Source organism: Uranotaenia lowii, chromosome 3 (genome assembly GCF_029784155.1).
Source record: "Uranotaenia lowii strain MFRU-FL chromosome 3, ASM2978415v1, whole genome shotgun sequence".
NCBI lineage: Eukaryota > Metazoa > Arthropoda > Insecta > Diptera > Culicidae > Uranotaenia > Uranotaenia lowii.
In genome coordinates, this window is record NC_073693.1 from 49,343,102 (window position 1) to 49,369,904 (window position 26,803).

Below are 26,803 nucleotides of genomic sequence, written 5' to 3' on the forward strand. Positions count from 1 at the left end.
AAATGCCGCTCTTTCCCCTAGAACTTGGCCCGCTGGTATTAACATCCAGGATTTACAACTCTGGTTGTACCACACTAATGATGGCTGACACTGAAAGCACTGACTATACTGACTGGACACTCGAATTCGTTTTCTGGATAATTTTTCCAACAGTACGCAATGTCGATTCCAGAGTGCGCATCGATCGATTTGAAGAAATGCTATCCCAGTTAGGAAATGCCACCCGACTTTAAAAATAAAAAAGGCAAATTCTACGATAAAATCGGGCTAAACAGGACCATTTTTCCTACAGGGCATTTTTTGTCAAATTTTTCAGGTTCGCCACCTGCCGTCGGTATTACGAACCTGCAGAATCTGACAACAAAAAATTAGACAGAAAATCGTTGAATTTTTGTTCTAAGTGTCATGTCAGTGTGGTCAGTGCTGAAAGTCCATCGTTTTTCGACAACGAGCCCCTCGCGGCCTCAGCCTCATGTGCTTGCTACAATTTTATCGGATCCTCGAGTCAATCATCTTCGTCGTCAAGGGTTTCTACCTCGGGGTGTAACGGTTTAAGCATTTTGGAGACCTTCGAACACTTCGACTTAGTCGCGCTGATTCCTGTCCTGAGTTCGACTGCGGTAACGAAGTACTCCGACCGCTTTTCAACGGCAAATATTCCTTCTGTTCGAGAACTTGAAATGCTCATGACATGATCTCGCCTTACAGCAGATTTCGTCCGATCGACGTTCAGTTTGCCGACGCACCGAGTTTGACCTTCTTTTGGGGACCTCTGAGCACTTCGACTCAGTCGCGCTGTTTCCAGCCAGCGCTATCAGCAAATAAGCGACAGCGAATCGGACCACCCACTCAAATCTCCTGTGTAGGTAGGGTACTTAGAAAGTCACCGTTCAATCGATAGAATCTGTTGCACACCTAGGGAAAAAAAAATTTTGGGTCTATCTTGCAAGGTTACAGAATACCGTCACAGCTGAGGACATCGAAGAACTCGTCACGGAATGTCTCCAGTGCTAATCTGTCGAGGTTCACCTATTGGTACGAAAGGATGTCGATGAAAGGTTGGAGTGGATCCCAAGCTCAAAAATGCCGCTCTTTCCCCTAGAACTTGGCCCGCTGGTATTAACATCCAGGATTTACAACTCTGGTTGTACCACACTAATGATGGCTGACACTGAAAGCACTGACTATACTGACTGGACACTCGAATTCGTTTTCTGGATAATTTTTCCAACAGTACGCAATGTCGATTCCAGAGTGCGCATCGATCGATTTGAAGAAATGCTATCCCAGTTAGGAAATGCCACCCGACTTTAAAAATAAAAAAGGCAAATTCTACGATAAAATCGGGCTAAACAGGACCATTTTTCCTACAGGGCATTTTTTGTCAAATTTTTCAGGTTCGCCACCTGCCGTCGGTATTACGAACCTGCAGAATCTGACAACAAAAAATTAGACAGAAAATCGTTGAATTTTTGTTCTAAGTGTCATGTCAGAGTGGTCAGTGCTGAAAGTCCATCGTTTTTCGACAACGAGCCCCTCGCGGCCTCAGCCTCATGTGCTTGCTACAATTTTATCGGATCCTCGAGTCAATCATCTTCGTCGTCAAGGGTTTCTACCTCGGGGTGTAACGGTTTAAGCATTTTGGAGACCTTCGAACACTTCGACTTAGTCGCGCTGATTCCTGTCCTGAGTTCGACTGCGGTAACGAAGTACTCCGACCGCTTTTCAACGGCAAATATTCCTTCTGTTCGAGAACTTGAAATGCTCATGACATGATCTCGCCTTACAGCAGATTTCGTCCGATCGACGTTCAGTTTGCCGACGCACCGAGTTTGACCTTCTTTTGGGGACCTCTGAGCACTTCGACTCAGTCGCGCTGTTTCCAGCCAGCGCTATCAGTCGTCCTGGCCCTGAGTTCGTCTGTGGTGACGAGGCTCCTTTCCAATAGCCTCTACAGGTAAGTACCCTTCGAATTCAAGAGCCAATTCTTCGCTTGATGAATTTCTACCAATTGACAGATCCCTACAACGGCCCTTCGATAGCTCTGCTTCTACCTTTGGCGCATATCAACATGCTACGCTTGCTAACTCAACAAACATAGGGCCTTCATGACCGGGACGCAACGTATCAGGTCCAACGGAGACCCCTATTCCCTTCGACTCAGTCGCGCTGATTCCCGTCAACGTCATCAATCGTTCCGGCCCTGAGTTCGTCTGTGGCCTAGGGGTTCTCCAGCCTGTGAGGTCAGGCAAGTATGACCCTCCTGACCGTTTTCCTCCGTCTCATGGTTCCTTCCCTTCCAGCGTTCGAGGCACTAGCTCTGCGATGGAATCTTATGATTCACTCACTATGTACTACCAGAATGTCGGGGGTATAAACTCATGTCTAGCAGGTTATCTGCTCGCTAGCTCTTGTTCCTGATACGACGCCTTCACTTTCACGGAAACATGGCTGAACGAGCGTTCCATCTCGAGTCAGTCATTCTTATTTGGACCAGATTACATTGTTTTTCGTTGTGACCGCAGACTTCGTAATATCAAGAAGAACACTGTAGGTGAAGTTTTAAATGCTGTTAAATCCAATTTCCATGCACTGCTCATTGACGATGACTCCTGGCACGACTTGGAACTTGTGTGGACCCGCATCGATTTTGGCAACCGAAAACCCTACGTAGGCGTGCTGTACCTGCCCCCTAATCGCACGCGAGATGTCGCCCTGGCGGTGTCATTTTCTTGCAGCATATCCAAAGTGAGCTCTCTCTGCGCCCCCGAAGACGATATTCTCGTCATTGGTGACTTCACCCGGATCCTGTGCGCTCTACATTCTCGGCGCCTTTAAACATCATACTAGACTCCCTGAGTACGGAAACCTTGCGTCAAAATGACCGTATGTTGGATCTCTGTCCAGCAGTCCAGCATCATCCAGCTTTACTGGTCTCGCTCGAGGTCACTGGATTGTATGCTTCTGTCGAAAATTCAACACCTATCTATCTCGACTTCAAGAAAGCGAATTTCGATGTTATCTCCCATATCCTGATCACCATCGACCATGGGAATCTGAACTCGATCTATTGAATCCTAATGCTACGGCGGATGCGGTCATATCTAAAGCAACGGCGAAGCTCACAAACTCTCTCTTTACAGGCCCGGTTGGAATACCATCTACCTGTCTAAAACGATTAATGCCTGTATTACTGACTCCTGTGAGACTCATCTTTCAAGCCTCTCTTGACGGAGCCACCTACCCTTCCCTGCGGAAGGAAGATTACATGTTCCCGGTCCAAAAAAAAGGGAATCTCAAATGCCCAAACGCTTCACGACACTAACCTGTTGACCTTCATCTTCTATGTACACGAAAGTTTTGCTGCTAAGTCTCAAACTGAAGATTTGACGGCAGCGTTTGAAAAGTTTAACCACGATATCGCCATTGGTTAGCTAGGACGCAAAGGATTCTGTGTACCTTTACTAGCCTGGTCCGCAGTTACTTAATTAGACGTAAATTGACAGTTCTCTGCCTCCTCCGGTGTGCCCTAAGGTAGTCACAAAGGAACGATGATCTTCTTAATCTATTTTAACGATGTGCTCTCACTCCTCCACGGCCCGAAACTTTGTTTTGCTGATGATCTTAAACTGTTCTACAACGGTCAGGACCACATAGATTTCCTGCAAAACCAGTTCAATCTATTCGCACAGGGCGGTGTGACATCAACTGCCTGCCACTGAATCGCAGTAAATGTGCAGTCATCAGCTTTTCACGAAGACGGCAGTCTTTTTGCGCGGAGTACTTCTTAGGTGATGAGTCCATTGCGCGGGTGAACCACATCAACTATCTGGGCGTAATACTCGACCGTAAGCTGGAATTCAAAACACATACGAATTACGTCGCCGATAAAGCTTCTAGAAGCATCGGATTTTTATTTCGAGTGCCCAAGGACTTCAAGGACGTGTGCTGCCTTAAAAGCCTGTATTGCAGCATAGTTTGATCCATCCTCGAATACGCATCAGCTGTCTGGGTTCCCTACTACCAGAATGGTACCGAGCTGCTCGAAGCTATCCAACGGTGCTTTTTGCGTTATGCCCTCAGACACCTAAACTGACAAGACCCGTTTCACCTGCCAAGCTACGAACATCGATGTCGTCTCATAGACATGGAAACTCTTCATGGAAATGCAACACAAGCCTCTTTCGTCGCCGATCTATTGACATCGCGAATCGATTGTCCTACGCTACTGGAAGCTGTTCCTCTTAGTGTGAGACCCTATGGATACATGGGAACATTTAGGAGCAAAAAGCGAATCTATGCTCTGAAAAGTCTTTTTTAAAGGTAACACAACAACTCCCCACTCACCCCCTGCGGTTTCTGGTTCCGGTTGGCATTCGGAGGCTGTTGCTGTTCGGCGGCCTGCATCAACGTCCGGCCCTCCTGAATCTGCTGGAAGTTCCTCCGCAACGTGTCCCCACCGGGTGCCTGAATGATAGACGACGGTTCCCCAGCCGTCTGCACATCCTCCTCCTCGTTCTCCGATCCCGAGTACCGGTAGTCGTCCCGTTCCTTTTCCTGTTTGCGTTTCTTACACCTAAAACAAGTTTTGAAAAAAAAAGTAGGTTAGAGGAAGATGATTGGATTGAATTTGTCGCACCTATCGATATGGTCTTTCAGCTGTATCCGAACCTGTCGCTCCGTGGGCTGTTCCTTGATGAAGGGATGCTTCAGGAGCTGCTCCGTGTAAGGCCGTTGATGATAATCTTTCACTGTTGGTAGAAAGCAGAAAAAGCAGGGATAAGATGTCACATCAGTAATGAGTATTTATCGCAATTAGCATTTTTTCGCCCTGTTCTTGGTATAATGGCAAGTGGAGTGGATTAAGAAAGTTTCCAGAAGTTCATTACCCGGCATAAAAAGCTATCAGCTGGAGGGGCTAACAGGAGGAGCTTTTTCATAATTCATCAGCGAGCGAGGATAAGTTTTCGCTCTCAAAATGTTGCTCCTTCGAAAATGCGGGAAGCTGTCGTTTCGAAAGGGAATGATAAGTTTGAAATAAAATTTGCACCGGTTTGCATTCTACAGCTGCAAGTTGTTGATACCGACGCCGGGTTTCAACAGTAATAAATTGTCGAAATAACTTTGTCTTTTCTAGTTAGATAATAGGTACTGGATCATCCCTAGTTCAATGGGAACGCTAAGATGATTTAAATTGGAGGAACATTAATTTCGTTTATGGATAATTCGTTCAAAATAAATTCATTCTAAAAGTGGATTTAGAGTGTTTCAGACAATATAAAATTTGAAAAATGGGTTCGAAACGTAACAATATACAATTGTCACTAGCTTGGTCCCAGTGTTATTCACCCTGAGCTCCCCACGATATGGCACAAGAACGAGCAAGTTTAGAACCGTTTTCAGAAGTGATGACAGTTCTCTGCCCTGTTTGTGTTGAATTAAAAGAAATTCAATTTACCTGCGACTAGCAATTTCGTACCAAGTTGGACGTTGTCAGTAGGACTGCTGGTGTCCAAATGTTTTGTTTGATTTATTTTATTAATTGAACTCTCCGAAGCTCAGTGACCTGGACCTGACCTGTTTGCTATACATATGAATTATAAAATGTTAAATTTAATTGAATTTCATTAGATAATCTTAGATATTGAAAGCAAAGAAAAACATATGAATTTTCTCTTAAAATTACTGAAGATCAAACAAATTTTAATAACTTTCTTTAAAAAAAAAACTTGAAAATTCCAATGTCATGTTTCAACCGAGACACTACATCAAGGATGATAAATTGTTATTTGATGATATCAATTAGGTGCCGGCAGTAATCAAATGTTTCCAGTACAACAAGACGGCAACATAAAATGCACTTCTCATAACACCAATAATTCCTCATAGGTGTTTTTTCTTCGCCAAAGAGAACCAAGAGTTATTCCACGAATGCTGTCAGATTCATCACCTTTCCTTGTTATGGACAGGGTAAGAGAAAAAAAACCGTAAAAGAACTGTATAGCGCTAGCTAAGCTGCTTTCTGCAGTACAAGTCGACATAAAAAAGTCATAACATTTCTGCCAAGTAATGTTCTTGCATTGAATTGGATAGGTGTACCTACATGTTCCAGGTTTTTATTTTACAATAGCTTTTTTTTCTTTTGGAGGAATGTCTCGGTATTGGCACTCCTCCTTCGCGGATTCCTTTTAACGATTAGTGAAGGGAATTATAGATGTATTTTTCGTTAAGTATAGAATAGAGTAACCAGTACCGGAGTTTTGAAAAATAAAAATATTATTAAAATTGCTTGAACTAGAAGGCCCAATTATCAACAAGCATCCTGACAACATACCTTTAAAATTCTGATTCTGCCTTACTTTAACCTTCTCTGGTGTTAAAAAAATGTTTTGCCCTTATTCATTTTGGTAAAATTAGACCAAAATCTAAAATTGATGAGAAGTTTATCTGTGATTTTCAAATGAATTTTAAGCCCTTTAGTTGTCTGTTTTTTACTGGATTAAAACTTAGAAAGGTTCATGCCTGGATGGAAATTGTAATGTAATGGGTACGTGTACAAAATTTTGCAACAATCTGTCGAGTGGTTTTTGAGATAGCGTTCAATAACGAAGACCATTGAAAAAAAAATGGGCAGGATCGAGAAAAATCCAGAAAAGTCCCATTGGGAGACCCTAAAACGGCTTGAAATCACTAAAGTTCACATGGTAAATCGTTTAAGAAGTCCTAGAGAATCCAATAATGAGCTATAATTTGAATTAAAGAGAAGAATATTGATTTCATGAAGTGAGAGGAATGAGAAAGGTTTTTTCAAGCTCAATCCGAAAATATTGATAGTGGAAATGTGATTAAAAAGATAAATTTAACTGACTGTTTCGTTTAGCAGGTTTAGCTGATTAATAAACAGGCTAGACTCCATTTTTACAAAGTAGAAAAACTGTCCACCGGTTAGGTAGATAAACAAAATACGGTGGTCAAATCGTGCGCAAAATATTTGGACTGCTAGTGGGAAGACATTTTGAAAAATTCCGTAACGGACAGAAAAACGAACTCTCTAGCAGTCACTTGGCAGGTTTTCAACCAGAAACTTTTCGTTGACAAGTCTCGCCTGTATTTCTCGGAAACAACTAGGGAGAAAAAATTGAAAAATTTATTGACTTGAGGACTTGAGGAGGCTTATGATCTGTGGAAACTGTAAATCACTCAGTGATTCATAACGATTAACACGATAAATGGCTAAAATTTTAAAAAAAGACTGCGCCCGAATGCGACCGTTTTTTCTGCAAAACACTTCAATAGGTCTCACAAAGTTTATACTCTGTTTGAGTTGGATATGGAATCGTGCCATTAGGCAAAAACTGTAAATGATGAAAAGTCAAATATGTTGTTTTTGTACCAAAGGAGGACAATTGGCTTAATTTGTTATAACTTCGACCAAATTCAATATTTGGAGTTTTTTTTTTGAAAATCAAGAATCTAGGAAATGAAAACGTTATCGAAAATAGCCTTGATTTGAAAAAAAAGATGTGACCCAAAAATTGAAGTCAAAAAACTTCTTCATTGGACGTTATCTAAAACCACTTAACAAAACATCAAAAAAAAAATTGGCTCAAGTGAACATTGCATCATCAAGTAGCTTCGCTGAAAATTTCATCAATTTACGTCCATCCATTCAAGTTTTTCACAAAATAAAGTGTTTCATTTTTTTTCGAATACTCCTTAGTAACTAGAAAGCCTGATTTTGATCTGTGATGTTTTCTTAATTGGTGTATTGTTGCACTTTTAATGTTTACCTCCAAATTTGGATTTTTTTTCTTACCAGTTTATAATTGCTTATTCAATTGAAGTTCTAACTTTCAAACACATACATTTTCTATATAAGTGTTCAGTGATGAATGAAATATTTGTCTTACCGAGAATTCTCACTTGAATTCATGTTTAAATCTTCAATAATCAAGATACCACATTTTTAATCGATTTTTTTATTCTGATGTTAATCAACGATTCTACCACTTTTTTTTTTTAAATTATTGATTGTACATCTGATTTTTTTCTGACTAAGAAATATTAATTTTTTATCTTTTAAACTCTGATGTAGTATTTTAAATGTATTTTATTTTCTGTTTTGAATTATAATTCTGGTTTGAACAAAATTTTAATTTAGAATATAATTTGGTATTCATTTTTTCGTATTCCTGAAATATTGAGATATGTGCTGCCTAAAATTTATTTTACAGCTATCTTCTTTCTTAGAAAAAGGAAAATTATTTTGAAAAATTTAAAATGAATTGCCAAAAATAAACATTGATTTGAATCATTACATCTTTTTTTGTATTTTGTATTAATTAATTTACTAACATTTCTATGAAATAATTTGTAAATTATTATGAATTTTGGACTTATCGTTGAATATGATGTTTTTTTTCAGTAAGAACATGTCAAGATTTTAAAAAAATAGGTTGATAGAAGAAAATTAGAAGAAAATTTCAGGCGTTGGACAAAATTAACAACCGATAATCGCGATAATTAATATTCAGTTAATAAATCGATCGAATCGAACATCATCTCCAACTTCAGAGGCAAATCGATGCAGTCTTCCATCGCAGAAATTCGTTCTCTCTACAATTAGTTTAATTTTAAGATAGTTTTAGTTTTTAGTTGTAAGTTTAAAATATTTTTGACATTACAGGATGTTCTCCTACAAAAAAAAAACTTGATTGTGCTCAGCAAATTTAAGTCGAATAAATAAACTTTAGTGATTAGTAAACTATAGGGCTCTGGACAGTTCATTATTGAACTGAACACCTAATTTAATGTAATAATGTAATATAAATGTAATGATGAATTGGTACGAATAAAGATATTTTTAAAAAAAAATTTCAGTTAGTAAAATTATTTGTGAATTTTGTCATTTATCCATTATAATATAACTTATGACTTTCATATTCCACAAACTTTTCAATCTGGTCACCATATTTTTGACGAGTTATTGCTTTTTTAAACCCAAAGGAAGGCTCCAAGTACACGCTCGTTTTTATCTAACCATTTTTGACTGAAAATAATCATTTTCTGGTTTTTCCTGCAGATCTGCCAATATGGTTATTTTTCAACAATATTTTATGGCACCATTTAAACCATATTCCTAGTTTTCGATTATTACCCGAAAAAATAGAATGAAAATTTAACCTCATTCGAAAAAAAACGATCAATCTAGCAGCTGCATTCACCATTCTTTTATTAATTTGCGGTCGAATTTCTTAAGAGTAATTTCCGAGTTCAACGTAAAGACTAAACTGGGTGCCAGTGGTGTAATCACTAAAGCACAAGGTATTTATTTTTTTCTAACATTCATGTTATTTAATAAGAAATAACAGTGAACTTTTAAAATTCAATTTGTTTGCAAGAAAATGAAATAAATGACTTAAAAATTAAGGAAAATTATGCATTTTTTAAATTTTGGTCGCCAATTTTGAAATTTTACAAATCGTTCTTAACTGCTCTTGAAATTTCGGTTAAAAATAACCATTTTTCGGCTTCTCTGGGGTAAACATTTACGGTTGAAAAATAACCATATTTCAACTTCACCCGGAGAACTCATGAAAAAAAATATAACGCAGAAAAACGTTGATTATGGTTATTTTTGAACCAATTTTTTTATTTTTAAACGAGCGTGTATTTTGTACCCATACATACTAAAGAAACTATAGTAAACAAAGAAGCGCAATCTGATCCCTTTCGAAATAATGTGCTTGCAACCCTGCTGTAGGTCTGCCTTTAAGACTGCTTGGTTTTGCTCGATTGGAATGACACTGACAGAAAATCCAAAAATTCCAATCGTGACATTTCGTCTCTTTGTTTACTATAGGCTCGTTAATACATACCATGTGCTTGGAATAGAAATGTGCACCATAATGTTCAATTTTCAAAAGATCGTTGATAAGCAGGCTTTGATTTGCTTGAACTCTGAATAGTCGTTTCTAAAGGGACTACCTACTGTAATGAGGCGCCCCGTGTGCCGATTGGAATTTTTGTTTATTTTTCAATGTCATTTCAATCAAGCAAAACAAGTGTTAAATTCGTTTGTTCATAAGTTATTGGAACAGATCTCACATAAAATATCAAAAGGGCTTATATCGAAACGAGAAAAACTATTTGTTCAGGTAATTCAACAAAAGTGCAATATGTGTTTGATGATTTTAGGATGATACCGCGTTAATCAGGTAAAGTGCAACCACGTACATCCAGAAAAACTGTTAACTCGATTTGTTTACATTTGGCAGTTTCGCCCTTATGAAATGTTACGTTAGAGATTTAGAACGAAAGTTACAGTGTTGCTTTTATCTGATAGATCTGCATCTGACCACAGGGTAGCTACATATGAATTTTTACAAATGGATCAAATGGCGCCTCTTTGTGTTAACTTTAGTCTCTTAAGTCATTTCTAATGCCCGCACGCAAAATAATTTTCACTTAAAAAGTAAGTGACATCTGTAGTGAATTTTCGCCATACGTAATTTCATTTGAATTTTAAGTGATGGGTCAAGTGAATTCACTTAAGTGACTGGTCAAGTGAATTATACTATGACGTTCGAGTGAAATTTATCTGAATTTCTAAGTAAGTTTCAAGTTAATTATCTCTCACGTTTTTAATTAAAAGAACATTTATAGAACACCACTTCGATTTCAAGTACTTACATTGCGCTTTCGCCATAAATTTATTGATTGGAAAATTCCATCGTAATCCCAAGGCAGATCGGTTACTGCGGATAGTGCGACTTCTAAATCTTCCCTGCTGCAAACCAGAAAATCTGTCCAGTCCAAAACATGATAACACCTTTAAATAACTTTTTCTTACATCACGTTTAACACGAACTACCGCCAAAATCGCCTAGAAAAGAATTGGGAAAATCCAAATCCAGCATAAGCTTTAAACGCTGCTATTTAGAATTTGCCATTTTGAACTCTGAAAATAAACACAATTACAATCCGACATTCACTTGAAATTCAAGTGATGGGGAAGTGAATATTTTTTCTCACTTCAAATTCAAGTGACGACTGAAGTGAATGTGGATGAATTGACTTGAAATTTAAGTGACTGCCATGTGAAATGTATATGTCACACTTGAATGGAAGAAAATCACTGGATCCTTGTTTTTGAGTGAAAAATCATGTGTATATTAAGAGTGAATTTGGGTTTAGTGCGGCCCATGGTCAAGGTTGCCGAAATTACAAAATAAGCTGTTATTTCACAGAATTTTTAGCAAATTTTTGTCACAGATCACAGAAAATTAATAGTTTTCACAAAATTCACAGAATTTCTGCATTTTGCACATACTTTTGAAAAAATGAATTTGGATATCTCATAATTTCAATCAAATTCATGAAATATTATTGCACTGTTTATGTGAATTTATTTTTTCCAATGAAATTATTAAACAACGATTCCATCTGTGAATATTTGAATTTTGAGGTCAAATTCAAGATTTTTATTTGTCGAAAACACATCTCGCGTGAGCTTTCATTACGTCGTCTGAAACAAAATGTTTCATTACAAAAAAAAAGAGAGAGATGTATTTTTTTTACAGCACCCTTGCCTATGGTGAAGATGAAAACAGCCCCGCCAAAGGGGTCAACTATTCGTTATATATTAGAACTTCTATTTTAATAGGTAAGGAAAATATAAATCGTTCACACATTTTAAAATTTATTTTTAGAAATGAGAAAATGTGATCGTTTTTAAGTTCCATTTAATTCGCTTGTCAGTTTTTGTAATTACAATTTAATTTTTTATTTTGTTACTGGTAATAAAATAAAATTAACAAAATATGAAGAGTCCCTTATGTAGACTTGATAATTTTACTTTTAATTTTTAGAAATTACCAAAATATTCTATTAATGGCGTGTCGAGAAAAAATAGTTTTTAAAAATAGTTAAACGTTTTGCAAGTTTGTAAGAGCATCCTTGAGAGTTACTTTTATTCGAGTGATGAAAATATTCATGACGAACAAAAAAGCTCGCTACCATTATTAACACGTTAAGGACCGCGAAGAAATCATAGCCGAGAAACATCAAAATAAGGCAGTCTCAGAATTACAGCAAAATTATACAGGACAAAGTTTCTTCTTTGAATTTATGACATTTCGAGAATGCTTCCGAATGTATCATACTCGCGCAATTATTTGGTCCGCAGTGTGTTAACATCATTAGCATTGTACCCATAACATAAAACCTGGCAGTATTAACATCATTCTGCATATCCAATATGGATTGTGGCAAACAAGTCGACGCAATTTATACGGACATCACTGCGGCATTTGATTCAGTGAATCACTTGATTTTACTTTCAAAATTAAAACGCCTCGGATTATCTGAGAGATTATGCGCCTGGATCAGAAGCTACTTAACTAATCGTCGTCTCGCTGTAAAAATCGGATCTTCTGAATCTCCCGATTTCATTCCGACTTCAGGGGTACCACAAGGAAGTAATTTGGGCCCTTTATTGTTCACCCTGTTCTGTAACCTACATCGTGTTGATCAAATAAAGGACCTTGGCGTTGTTTTGGATAGTCATATGACATTTAAGCGTCACTACTGTGCTACACTTGAAAAGGCTAACCGAATGCTGGGATTTGTCATACGTCTGAGTAAAGAATTTACAGATCCTATTTGCCTACGAGCACTGTATTGCTGCCTGGTCCGTTCAATACTAGAATCTGCAAATCTTGTGTGGTGGCCATTTGAAGCTACATGGGTAGCGCGTTTTGAAGCGGTTCCACGGAAATTCGTTCGTTATGCTCTGCGTGATCTACCGTGGGATAATCCTCGAAACCTGCCACCTTATGCACAACGTTGCGCTTTGCTTGGCCTTCACACGCTGTCGAATCGCCATTCCATCGGTCAATCACTATTTGTAGCGAAAATTCTCAGAAACGAAATCGACTGTTCTTGGATACTCTCCCGCTGTAACATTTATGCCCCAGAAAGAGCTCTGCGAAACCGTGACTGGCTTTCACTGGAATCGAGAAATACACGCTATGGCAGCAACGACCCCTTACGTTCCGCAAAAATTAGCTTCTTACGCCATTATGCTCTCTTTGACTTTAATGTCTCAACTGCAACATTTAAACGCTTGATCGAATCTAACATAAGTGACCAGTTAAGAAACAGCTAGAAAACTCAAAATGTAAGTTTAGATAGACCTAGATTTAAGTAAACCATTAAGGGGGGGGTAGGGTCTAACGGGTATAAAAAAACACCATTTTCACGATTTTTTTCTAGAGCTGTCGTTCAAACAAATGTATTCAAATTTTGTGCATTATACAAAGCATTGTTAAAAGAACATTTAGTAATTTTTTCGTAGAAATTTATTGAAAAATGAGCCGGTGACGGAGCACTTTCGAGGATGCCTTTTAGAAAACAGGATTTGCGGTGGACACTGTATCTCAGCACAGAATCATCTGAAGTCAAAAAATCAGAGCAAAATATTCTTAATAGATGTTTTTCTGGACCCCAACGTTTTTATTTAACTTAAAAAAATTTTTATGAAATTTTTGTGGCTGTTTGAAGTAAAAACTACGATTTTTCACGAAAAAATCCGCCATTTTTCACCTGTAAAATCTCCCCAAAGTAAAAAAATCAAAAAACAAAAACGTTGGGGTCTGGTATTTTATATGTAGAAAATATGTTCCAAATTTGAAAAGAATCGGATAAGACGTTTTCAAATGACGATGTCCACGGGCTTTAAAAATGTGCTTTCGAGAAAAACGCGTTTGAAGTTTCTGCTCTTGCTTTCTTGCAGTATTAGATAGAGGAGATAAAGGCCTATAACTTCTACAGTTTTGCTTCAAATGACTTGAAAATTTGACACAACATTCTTGAAATGTTTTACAATAAGAAAATAAAAAAATAAAAAAATCGATTTTTTGAAAGTGTTAGACCCTACCCCCCCCCCCTTAAGACACTTACGTCAGATGGTCTTTTTTATAAACAATAAACAATAAACAATAAAGAAAAAAAAATTGGTAGGTAAGTCAAGTCCTAGGCAACTTTGGTTTTTCGATGAACAGCAAAACAGAGAAAATGCATTAAAAATTCCGATTTAATTTGTAAATAATACGCAGATCTGAAAGGAAAAAGAACTCGTAGGAATAATTTTCAACTGTTGTGTATTAATCATTATAATCTTTTTACAAATATTTTAAACAAGATTAGATTTCCTTCTCCAAAATTTCTTCTCTTGTCAATACCCTAATATTTGAATCGTGAGTCAGCATCGTGAGCTTATTTCCAATCACACATTCTTTACATCAAATTCCTTATCACAAATTCTTTACTATGAGTCAGAATACTGGACATAAGCCAAAGAACTAGAAAGCTATTTAGCTTAGTATTACAAACTGTTAATAAGCTCTGTACCTTAATACACGTAATTTGTTTTCTTGGGATTCATGATTTCAAAGTAGTCGATTATTTCTTTCAATTCAGGCACAGTATTTGAAAAACCCAAATACTAGAATCTCACTAGCTACTTGCTAGTGAAATACTAGTATTTGGGTTTTTTAAATACTGTGGCTGAATTCAAAGGAATCATCGACTACTTTGAAATCATAGTTTCATTCAGCTAAGAGGTTCTTCAAACCTCAATTTTTATGGTTTATGAACATTATTTCCCATTCTTGTGGAATCGTGTCTAATTAACCTTTTAATGCCTAATTTTTTTTTTAATGAGTATACAAATTTAGGATGATAATACAACTGCACAGGTTTGGAGCCTAATTTGAGTCTAATAAAAGTTACCCAAAATAGTTAAAAAATAATTTTTGAGATTGTTGACTTTTTTCAATACGATTTTTTTTTCAAACATTGTTTATTAGGTGCAGGAAGATGTTTGTGATTGATTGAAATTGTTAGATTTTTTGGTATTACCTAATCTGAAGAAAATACAGCGATTTTCTAAAATCCACGTTAAAAAAATGCAATTTTCTATCATGATATCACATATACATACATTAGAATATCGTTTTCAAAATAACATGGGTAATTTCTTCAATCTTTAGAATTTTTTGTGTGATCAAATAGCTCTAAAATAAGCTTGCCAGATTGCCCGGATTTATCGAGACTTGCAATATTCGGTTTTTTTCGAAGCCTAAAACACGATTCTATATCTGATTATGTGTTTCGAAGGGAAAAAATGTTTCAAGTTATTTTTGTTGAATGATTCCTGAGTTTTGACGAAATTTGCCCGGATATTGCCCAGTTTTTGGGTTGAAAATTTGGAAATAAAATGCCCGGATTAGATCAGGTTTTCAGATAAAATATCCCGGATTTTCCCGGCCCGGGCACGTTTTGAAAAAAAAAAATCTGGCAACCTTACTCCTAAGTATCCGCGTGTTTCTGTGTTATCGGGATTTTTATAAGGTTTTATCTAAACTCATTTAAGTCATTTTAAAACAGATTTAATCTTTCTACTTTGAAAAAAGGAAAATGTAACACTGGTAAGTGGAAAACGAAAATTCAACTGCATTTTAAACAATTTGAAATTTTGAATTTTAAATGCATAGGGGAACATGCTCTATTATGCCCCACCTAATCAAATCGCCGATTTCCTATGAATTCTACGTACATTTTGTTTAAAAAAACGAGTGTACTGGTTAAAGAAACGTGTTTTCTACAAATACTTATGATTTTTATTACTAAAATTCATTTAATTGCTTAAAAAAATTGATATTTTAAAACCACTTTCAAAGCCACAAAACAAAACTGTGTTGCATAAACGCGCCATATGCATCGCATATGCGCCCAGCAGCCGAACATACCGAAAGCAGCCAAAAACCGAAAACACACTAATACTTACAGACATTTTGACTGGTAACAAAATCAAAATGGACTAATATAAATTTCGAAAAAATTAAAAGTAGACTTTTTTAAGCTAAATTAACGCTCAAAAAATGGTTTAACTTTTTGTTCAATTTCAATGAAAATTGTCCGTTTTGAAAAATAAATGCTTTTATCAGCACATTACGATTCGCGCGTTATAACGAGCGCATGGGCCATGATGAAACATACCCATAAAAAGCATATCTTTATGAGTTTAGTTTAATTTTTTAGCATGAAATCATAGTTTAGATTCTCCTCTATCGATGTGTCAGAAAATATTGTCTTATTCATTTCTCTCTGGTTGGTGACACCTTATTCAAAGTGTTTTCAAATTTAGATCGAAATGAAGAAAAACCTTAATTGTGAAATTTTCAGGACACAGGAGTATTTTAAAGAAAAATTCATACTTGCCGTGGCCAATCACGGTATTTAATGCAAATTGGTAATATTTCGCAGGCTTACAATGTTACAGATTCTTCAAAACATGCTTGGCGGGTATTAGCCACATGGGGCGTTATATGAACTTTCCCCCTACCTTTGAAACAGTTGGACTCGTATGTTGTTCTCTAAATGTTGTCAACCTAAATCGTATTCGTTAATTTGGCTTCTAGGCCAAAATCACGACAAAAACTCATGTTTATGAATCATGATTTAAAATTTTTTGGTTAAAACTACCCCTAAAACAACAAAATTTCTAGTTTGGTAACCTTATTTTGAAGTAATAAAGGAGTAATAAATCGGATAAATAAGCACTAAGGTAGTCTAGCGGATAGGCTGGCACGAGTCTGATTTTGGTATGCCAGGCGTACTGGATCCGATTGCCGGTATCGGCAAAAAAAACTTTAGGGTTCGAATCCCATAAGTTACCGACAGGTAAGATGTGTTTCCTCCTATAACTGACTATATAATAAGAATGTTCAATCAATTGCCAACTGGCCAGGTAAATACACGGATGCCGGAATACCTGTAAGTAAACGCAATACATTCACTACAAAACAGTTCATACGAAGCCATGGGGTCCGGGTATAGTGTACGCGCTGCATTGGAGATCTTAATAATCTAAGAATGCATGTGAGCACATACTCAGGCAGAAACTGCGGTGAACCCGTGCACCCATCCACCAACATACATAAATGAGTAATAACCGGACGAATAACTTTCGGCGATGTTTTAAATGTCTATAAAGTACCTTCAGAATCACATCCTAACCACTTTCATTCATAATTGTCCGCAATATTACAAACCCAAAACTTACCTAGCACCGTATCGATGAAGCCGTGGAACTTTTTGGACCACTTTTTCGATTTGAGTCGCGGCGGAGGATTCCGGGGAATGAGGAACAGGGCACGCATCGGATGCAGATCACACAGCGGGGGTTGAGATTCGGCCATTTCCAGGGCCGTAATGCCGAGGGACCACAGATCGGACCGATTGTCGTAGGTGGCGTCCCGATTTTCGTCGCAGGCAATGACCTCCGGGGCCATCCAGTACGGGGTGCCGATGAATGTGTTCCGCCGCCCGATGGTTTTGTCCAGCTGGGCAGAAACACCGAAGTCGACTAGCTTGACCTCGGCGTTATCCGTTAGGAGCACATTTTGACCCTTGATGTCTCGATGTATCACTTTGTTCGTGTGCAGATAGCTGAGACCTCTTAGGATCTCCCGGCAGATATAGGCTATCCATTCCTCCTTCAGGCTCTGGCCCTTGGTCGATTTGACCAGATCGGTGACGGAACCGGCCCCACAGTACTCCATCACCAGCCACAGCTGGTCGTCCTTGCCGGCCGACGTTTTCTTGATAAATGCACCATAGTATGTGGCAATATTCCGGTGGTTGGAGTACTTTTTGAGCACGTTGATCTCCAGCTTGATTTCCTCCTCCTCTTCTTCGGTGACGTCCATCACCTTAATGGCAGCGAGTTGTCCAGTCTTTGTGTGGCGACCCTGTAACGGAGAATAGAAAAAAAATGGAATTAGTTTTAATGCTTCAATAAGGTAAGTGTGTACAGATTTTAGGTATATTGGAAAAAGATTACGAGTCTGACTCGTGAAATTTTCACTAAAAAAAAGAGTCAACTCGTAACAACTGATCTGAATTTTAAATGGTATGTTATGTCTTTAAAGGACCCTGTAGTGAATATGGATGAACGAAAGAAATCTTTCATGAATAAACCATCTCTATAAGCATTATTCCTTCACCACGAGTCCGACTAGTGGCTATACATAGAAGGAAAAGAATGAATTGCAAAAAATCTGAAAATCATGTTTTTATAGTTTTTTTTCAACTTCTAATAATGTCATAAATTTAATTAACTTTCAAAAAAATAAAACGACTGTTCTCTCGAAAGAATGAAGCTTTCATTTAGGTACCAACGATCTGCTAAAATCAGCCTTTGAAATCAATATGGAAGGAATTCTACAATACTAAAGTTTCCTAATTGAATATCCGATGGGCAAAATTTCCTGTTTACTACTTCACAAACAACCCAGTTTTTCCTTGTACTCAATAAACGGGTATCACAATAACAAAAAAAAAAAATAGCAAATTATAACTCCGTTGTCTACGATACGAGTTGCCTCTTTTCCCTCGACCAGATACGGCTCGGCGGCACCTATAATTAGCTCAACTCTCAACCACTATTAGATGCTCCATTGACTAAATCATCGTTAAGAGTTTCACTTTTTTTCCTGTTCATTTGAATGTGTTGCTAGTTACAAGCGCTAAACCGATCGCAAATTCGATCATATTATAGACACATCTTGGAGCTTGCAGTTTGTTGAGGTCCACACACAAAAAATCGAAATATAGATTAAAGATGACGGAGGGGGAGATATGTTGGAAAATGGAAAGGGGGAAACCTCGGCTGAGCATGGACTTAAGAAGCAAAAGAAGAAAATATAAACCCGGTAAAAGATGTTCCGCACCCTTTACCCATTGCATTGGCTTATGAATGGGCTACCCAATTAAGATATAAAACTCACGTAATCGCGATGGCTGACGAAAACCCCCCAAAAAGAAAAAAAAAACACCGTGGAAAAGTATATAGAGATGGATACAAATTCGTGGAAAAATGGATAACAAATGGTGAAGTTAAGAGCAGCAGAAGAAGAAAAAAAATAAACCAACGACCTTTCTTGGATGATGGAGATAGTAAACCAACCCATACATACATCTTGAAAGAAGGGAGACGTCAGAGGGGGTGTTTTTCGGTTTCGGTTGGGGAAAAGAAAAGTAGGTACCGAATGAAGAAAAACGACGCTATACTAAACCGAATACACACAGTGAATGAATAATGGGAAATCATTGTTGGGGCGATCTCTCAGATAGAGAGAGGCGTTGGGAAAACGGAATAGGAAAAGTTTGCGAGGCAGATTTGGTACTTTGGAAATTTCGATTTGTTTTTTTTTTCTAGCTGTGTTTTAGCTTGTCGCTTAATTAAAAGTTGCTGTTTGTGTCCGACGTTGATAATGAGGAAGTATTGCGAGGAAAGGTGATTTAGGTATCTGTTTTTTTCCTTTCGTTATATTATGTAAGGATGAGTAATAATGGAGTTATTTGAACAACTATGTTGGTCACGTCAACAATGTGAAAGCTCCGAATACTAAATAACGAAGATAAGTTCAAGTTCTAAACGCCGAATTATAATTTCGAATTTAATAATTTCTTCAATATCTTTTAAAGTGAATAGAAAATCATCCATGTACTGGATTATCGCGAATCTTCGTTTTCAGGATCAATAAACGCAGTTGGTACAGATGACAAAACAGAAGGTCAAGAAAGGCCACCAGGTCGGGTACTAGATTGAGGGATCTTTTGAAAAAAAAAATGATCATTTTACGGTGTAACTTCGAATAATTGCTGTGGCAAATCAGAACGTTCATATAAAGCTTAATTCATTTAGAAAAAAGGACAGTTGTGAATGAGCGTATTTTTAAAACCATCGTTGAATCGAAAAACTTTCTGAGAGAGAAATTATTGTAACCTTATGATATTTTTTTGGAAAAATATGAAAAAAAATATTAATCGTTTTTTATATTTCATATTTCAGATTTCATATTTTTCCAGTAATACTTCATATAATCGGTGATTTAGGTGACTGCATCCTATTTCTTCAATATCCGCTACTGTTTTGACAACTACTTCTAATTTGACAGAAACTGGAGATAATTTGGTAGATTTAGCTTTTACGAACTTACTAAAACTTGATTTGATTTTTGTGCCACTAAAATATTATTATACTGGAATTTCAGATGGCAAAAACAGGCAAAAACATAATAGAATCATCCCAAGACTTCATTAAAAGTGAAATCGATTAGTTGAGCTCGTTTTTTTGAGTTGCGCTGTTTTCAAACAAGGCTTTTTTATCAGACTTTTAAAAACATAAAGTTTTCGCCACGAAAATTTGATTTTTTTTTCTACAGGAGCAGAGTTTTGCCAAATTATGATATTTTCCATGAAACAACCAGCAAATATAAACTTTATTCTGGGAACTGCCGTAACTTATGAAACATTGTTCATTTCACAAGTTTTGTCGTCCATCAAAAATTATCTATCACATTGCATTGGCTCGACACCGGCTACACAGGTTATGAGCTCTGGAATTTGCTAAAACTTGACTTCGGAGATTTTGTTAACGTGATTGTTTGCTGGAAAGTACTTCTAGTCTCTCAGGGACAAATTTTCTAGAAATTTCAGAGATCTACACTTAGTTTTTGCTTATTCATAATTTAAAATGCTGGTATAAGCCTTGCTGCTTCCTAGATAATCTTTAACCGTAGTTTCCGATCATGTGCTTCACTCTAACGTTTGGTTTAAACTTTGTGGACATTCTCGACAGAGTTTTCATACTTTTCCACCACTGAAGAATTGAAACATTCGATATAAACAACGGTTTTGTCAGCTCTCCATTTCATAATGATTAATTTTGAAGAAAATTGTGCACAGTTATTTTTGTCTTTTTCTTTTGCATCCTAAATATCTCCAGGGTGGCCACTCAATTTAAATTTTTCATTTCCCCCATTCTCCCCCAATTTTTCCCGCATGGCCTCACGAAATTCCAGATTCTCAAAAACAAAACTAAAAACAAAAGCTCTATTCAACGTTCATTACTTTTTTATAAGTGATTCAGTTATAATTTTTCAACTAAACCTAATAATCATAGCATATTAAGAAGATTTCTTTTTTCAAAAACTGTACTGCGACCGGCCCAAATTCTGCGTTTTTTATATCTCGCTAGCAAGAAATCCAAATTTAAAATCAATAAGAACATTTAAAAACCAGTCCGAAATGAGAAAATGCGGAAAGTTTGGAACGATACAAAAAAAGGTACTGGTTTGGCTAATTTATGAGAACTTTTAAAAGCAGTAAATATTAAGAAAATAAGTAATTTACCATCTAAAACTTAATATTTTATAAAGAATAGAGATTGAAATATCTAACTCTAACTATCTAACTATCTAATAATCAAAGTGGAAAGATTTTTCTTATCGGAAATATTTTTTATCGGAATCACATTTCGTATAAATGATTACAAAACAACCGTCAATAAGTGACTTTCACAAAAATGGTAATTATTAAATTCGATGTAATCTTTGTTAACAGCTATGCTTTTCAAGAAAATAAATTGATATTCAAGGCACGAAATCAGTTCTTAAACTGTTCTGATTTCACCGTAGAAATTTAGGTTAGAAATTAAGTGATTTGTTTCTCGTTGACAACTCCACTGATACTAAAATTTTAATATTTTCTCTACTGAGATATTTCATTTGAAAATATTTCCTGAATTTTTATTTTATACCGGAGGACAAATGGTCGGAGTTCGACCAGACCAAACTTAAAGCCATTAGCATAGTGTGAGAAATTTTAGTTTAACGTACAAATCATTCCTACAAGAGACACACATTTTTAATTGAGGACCAGAATCAGTAGTTTTTAATCCAAGAAACTAAATTCTGTCAATCATATTCCGCTTTTTCGATTTTCTGAATAAGATTCTGTTGCTTCCAAATTTTCTCCTGGTAGGCGATGGCGCTCAGTTTTGCCTGGTCAAACCCAACAAAATATTTGATAAATAGTTCACTAAAGGTTCAAAATGATAAGTTCTATTATTAATTAGAAGATAAACCATAAAACTCGTGATTATGCTACGCATTTATTGAAAACGTATTCAATTACAGTACTTTTTTTCTGACTTCACTTCATATGCAGATAATCGTAGTTTCAACTTCAAATGTAATTTTAATTACATATCCATGTCTAACTTTGTAATTTCAATTATGTGCTTTATTCATTTATGTTGCGGATATTTTTCGAATAGCATTGGGGGATTAAGCAGCTTATCCAAATAATCCCAATTTCTTGGAGGAATTCCAGACTTTTTACAGCATTTTCCCGATAGATTTGGAAGTCCGACTTTTTCCCTCATTTCCCGACTTTCTCAAATGAGTTGCCTACCTGCATCTCAGAAATGTAATAGTTTTAAAATTTTGAAAAAAACATTAGCGGTTGAAAATGATCTAAAATAGCGTTACGTAATATTTGAATAGCCCCTAAGCAATGCCGAATACATTCATGTAATTTATTTATATAAATAAGCTTTTTGCACTCATCTTCTAGCGCATCTAATTCTTAGCTTCAATCAGGTCAAAATAAACAAAATTATTTGGAAATGAATAATATGAATATTCATTCTCTATGAGTCTGACTTTTACCAGCAAAAATTAATACAAGTTAATGCGGTCTAAAGCCATTTTTAGGTTATCGGTTTCCTATTCGCTGTCGCTAATTTTTGAAGAATTATAATGGCTGAGTGATTTGATTTTAATTGCAAATTGACGAACTTATATAAATCGGATTAGTTTGAAAACATTTTTCTAAACAAATTAAATCTTTCAGTTAAATTTTATGATTTTCATAGTTACAAAAATTGCCAGAAAGCGTTGAAAAATACATAGGGGGGATCCTAAATTCTAATTTAGCTAGAAATAATATAAATAATAACAAAAACTAAAATGTACAATAAATAAGAAAATTGATTTCTAAAACAATTTTTTTACCAAAGAATATCACAGAAACACGAAAAAAAAAACTACGAAAACGATTCAAAATAAATCAGAATCAAAGTTTTAAATCGATTTAAAAAGGGTTTATTTCTGGTAAATCATTAATAAACTGTTCTAAATGTTGTTTCTTATTCTGAACAAGAAATTGGCTAAAAAATAAATTGAAAGCAGTCTAGTATACAAATTTTAAATCAATATTTACGTAGCACCAGAAAAAAGGCGGATAGAAATTTTGAATAAATCCAGAATTTAAAATTTCGGATACAAGAATCAGTGCACAGTAATAGAATACAGAAAATATAACACTAAATAAAAAAAATTGAATCCGACTTCTAAAATAAATTTCTGATTAACCCTGATTAGCAAAAAGCATTTATAATTGAGAGAATTCATTCAAAACACATATTCGTTTGATTTTATTTTTGATAAAAAGATGAAAATATTTAATTTTAATTTCAGTGATCAAAGTCAGAAATAATTTATTTTTATTTTTCATTTTCTCCTGATTATGAAAGCTAACAAGGTTCATTTTTGAAGTTCACAATTATAACTTTATGTATTTGTGTGTTCAATTCATCATTAAAGGATTATATTGATTGAACAATAAAAAACTGATATAAATTAAAATAAAGGATTCTCTGTAAATTTAACTTTGAAGTTGCTACTTCGAATCATCGAACAATTAAAAAATGGAGATCGATATAAAAATGAAAATTTGAAATAATAAAAATAAAGGAAACTAACCATGTTTTTCTTATTAAACATTAAGATTCAAAGGATTTCAAGAAAATTATCTTTTCTGAACACAAAAACTTTGATTTGAAGAACCGTTTTATTTATTATAATCAATGTAATTAGCTATGAAGTAATGGATGTTACGTTTTATATTTTTTTTGGCTATTGACTATCGTGAGTGGTAAAAAGCTAAACACATGACTCTCAGCCTGTTGATGTGTTAAATTAATGTTTTGATGAACGAATTTTGAAGGTAATGGTTGGTTCAGAATTCTAAACTTATTTAAATACATTTCTTAAAGAAAACCCATTCTAAAGAAGATGAAGGGCTTTTAAGTGTCAAAATTTGAGTTTCAAAACAACAGTTTACTAAATTTACAATTCATAGTTTAAATATAGTGTCGGAAAACTAAATGTCTTAGCCTTAAAGAGATTTAGGACTAAATTCCGCCGGAGGCGAGTTAATTTTAAACATGTTTGTTAACACTTATTTATAAATAACTTTTGGGATCAAGTAATTTCCTAGTACTAAGTAGATTATTTTTTTAATGAATATTTTACTTGGAAAAAAACTCCATAGGGGGTGTTTTACCCCTAAAACCCCCTTCGTTCGCACGGCCTCTGCGGGATCACTAAGTTCGTCCATGAATATGGCAGAGTGCGCAATTAATTCATTTCATTTCGTGATTTGAAATATTTAAAAAAAAGTGTTAAAAGTGATATGTGATAGAAAATAGTTTCACAAGCGTTAGTTTATCATGTGAAGTTGCCAATTAAAGTGAAAAGTTATTTTCGACTCTAAAACATGCATTCATGAATTTAGACGAAGCAAATGGATACGACGAAGGTGGGTGCCCTTTTCCTACATAAAATAGAACTTCCAACGTGTTAAATTTGATATCATGTTAGTTGATTTAATCGGTGTAGAAACCATACTGATTGGGGAAAACGTTTAAAAAAAGATCTTGATGTGTTCCCTAATAATTACACTAGTTTACAAAATTTTAAAAAAAATCGTGAACTTGATTGACTGACCAATATTTTCAATGTAAAATCGGGCGCTGAATCCAAAAATGAAATTCGAAAAAATCTCAGTAGAACCGTTTTTGGGTTATGCTCCAAATATGAAATTTTGGAAAAATAAAAAAGTTCTTGTACTTAGATTAAAATATCTCGGACGGAATAACAGTAATTTGAAATCTCTCTTTTCTATCGATCATCTGAACACTGTTTTTGCGTATGATCAACAGTATTGTTGATATTAGTGACTTTATTTATGACTAGCTGACCCGGTGTGCTTTGCTACACCTTCCAAAAATAAATGTAATTTGTAAAAATTTATTCAAATTTCGATTTTTGTAAGCATGTTTTTAAATCAAACCTCATCATAGTTCAGAATCAACAACTTTGAAATGAGAGCTGCAGCTGGAGTTCCGAATTGCAATTCAAATATGGTATATATTATCTACTAAAACTTGATCTCTTAACTTGTTTTTCAAGATCTGAAATTTATACTCTGTTTTTAAAGCTTCATAATGACTTAAAAAATGTCAAAATTTATGGATTTTCCACCTTTTTTCCCAAAGTGGGAAGTTACGAACTTATATAAAAATATTTGTCACGTCTATTTTTGAATTATGCCAAATATCCGTACGCAAAAAAAACCTTCTTTTAAAATATGGTCTCTTCTTTGAGAAGCTGTTTATCTTTAACTTACATGGTAGCTCCCCCATCTTTTCAAATTTTGTCCCCCACTGCTTGAAGAAGGTAGGCTGATTTACCCGGCTCAAGTTTACATAAATTTCTGATTGAAAGAAAAATATTCGCATATTGGAATTTATTGCATATTGTACTTTATGGAGATCGAATTTTGAAAACCGATCAATAGCGTGAATCGGGACAGTTTTTTGAGTATATTCCTAATATTCTGTATTATGAGCACTTCCAGCTCCTGATTAGCTTTAGAATTTAGGTGGTGTATTTTTTGGAAATGGAAAAATAAGCTATAGAAATTTGGAAAAAAAACGATGAAAAAGATTTTTAATAACCATTTTCAAACAGCTTTTTTCATCATCCTCGCCTTTCGGATCAGTTTGAATATTTATCTTTTTTGCGCAAAAATTATGTTAAAAAAATGTTTCGTTATATGCCAAACTCGTGGTCATGAGACATTATAGCTTGAAGTTTTCCCGAACAGCACTTATCATGGTATGAAAATTATCGATTTTAAACAGTGCAAATTTCTTTGGGGCAAGTGTAGATGCAAAGCTTATTATCAGATGCGTCAGAGTAATGGCTTTAAAATGGATTTAATACGTATTTCTGATTGTTTGTTTCATCGAGTTTCATTGATATGTCTGCAGTATTCCTGCCGTATAAATTTATGTTTGTTACTTCACTTTTAACGAATGCTGTTCAAATCAAATGACCTTCATTTACAAAGACATTTGAGAATTTTAAATATCCGCTTCAGTTTCAATATTCGGAATACCCCTTCTGGTCTTTCCAACATATTGAATAATTTTGAAGATGAATTTCTTAAAAGTTTGACGTTTGCTCTTACCCCACCGTGTAAGTTGACAGGAGCGAATATTGTTTTGAACACTTTAAGGGTATACTAAAAATTTCTCATAAAAATTTTGCTTCCAGTTGTATATCAGTTCTAAAGTCTCACTTTTCAAAAAAGAAGCGGATCAAAAGTCTCTTTTATGTAGCCATGTAACACAGAAAACTTTTCATGTTAAGTACGTACTTGAATTGGTATGTAAGTAAAAAGTACGTTGTTTTTTTTCAGAATAAAAAGCTTCCATTTTCATTTCTAGATTCGTTTCAGTTGTATATTTGGGCCGAAATAACAATTTCTAGAAGAAATCATAATTTTTAATTTGTTTGTAACAGAGAAAAATTGAACGTTTGAATATGCTCTATGCTCTAGTGTACCTTGGAAGAAAATTCTTTTGGAAAATGAATTCCCTCACTTTTGGTCAATAAAAATCAGTTTATTCCACTGATACCTTTGACTTATGCACACGTCAGTCCTATCTTATCTAATTTAAAGAAAAGGCTCTTGATCAGTTCATGTGTCGGATCGGATTTTTTGATCTTCTTTAACTTTAAATGGCGGTTGATAAAAC

At 35.5% G+C, this 26,803-nt stretch overlaps 1 protein-coding gene across 12 annotated transcripts in view; it reads right to left on the minus strand.

Moving 5' to 3' along the window:
- LOC129755784 (serine/threonine-protein kinase mig-15) overlaps positions 1 to 26,803 on the minus strand; it is a 167,772-nt gene that overhangs the window by 49,747 nt on the left and 91,222 nt on the right. For all 12 annotated transcript variants that reach the window (XM_055752435.1, XM_055752432.1, XM_055752434.1 and 9 more), the window contains exons 4-6: positions 17,129 to 17,816; positions 4,640 to 4,751; positions 4,348 to 4,576 (exon numbers count right to left, since the gene is read on the minus strand). In XM_055752435.1, the coding sequence (XP_055608410.1) occupies positions 4,348 to 4,576; positions 4,640 to 4,751; positions 17,129 to 17,816 (1,029 nt within the window). The remainder of the gene's footprint in view (positions 1 to 4,347; positions 4,577 to 4,639; positions 4,752 to 17,128; positions 17,817 to 26,803) is intronic.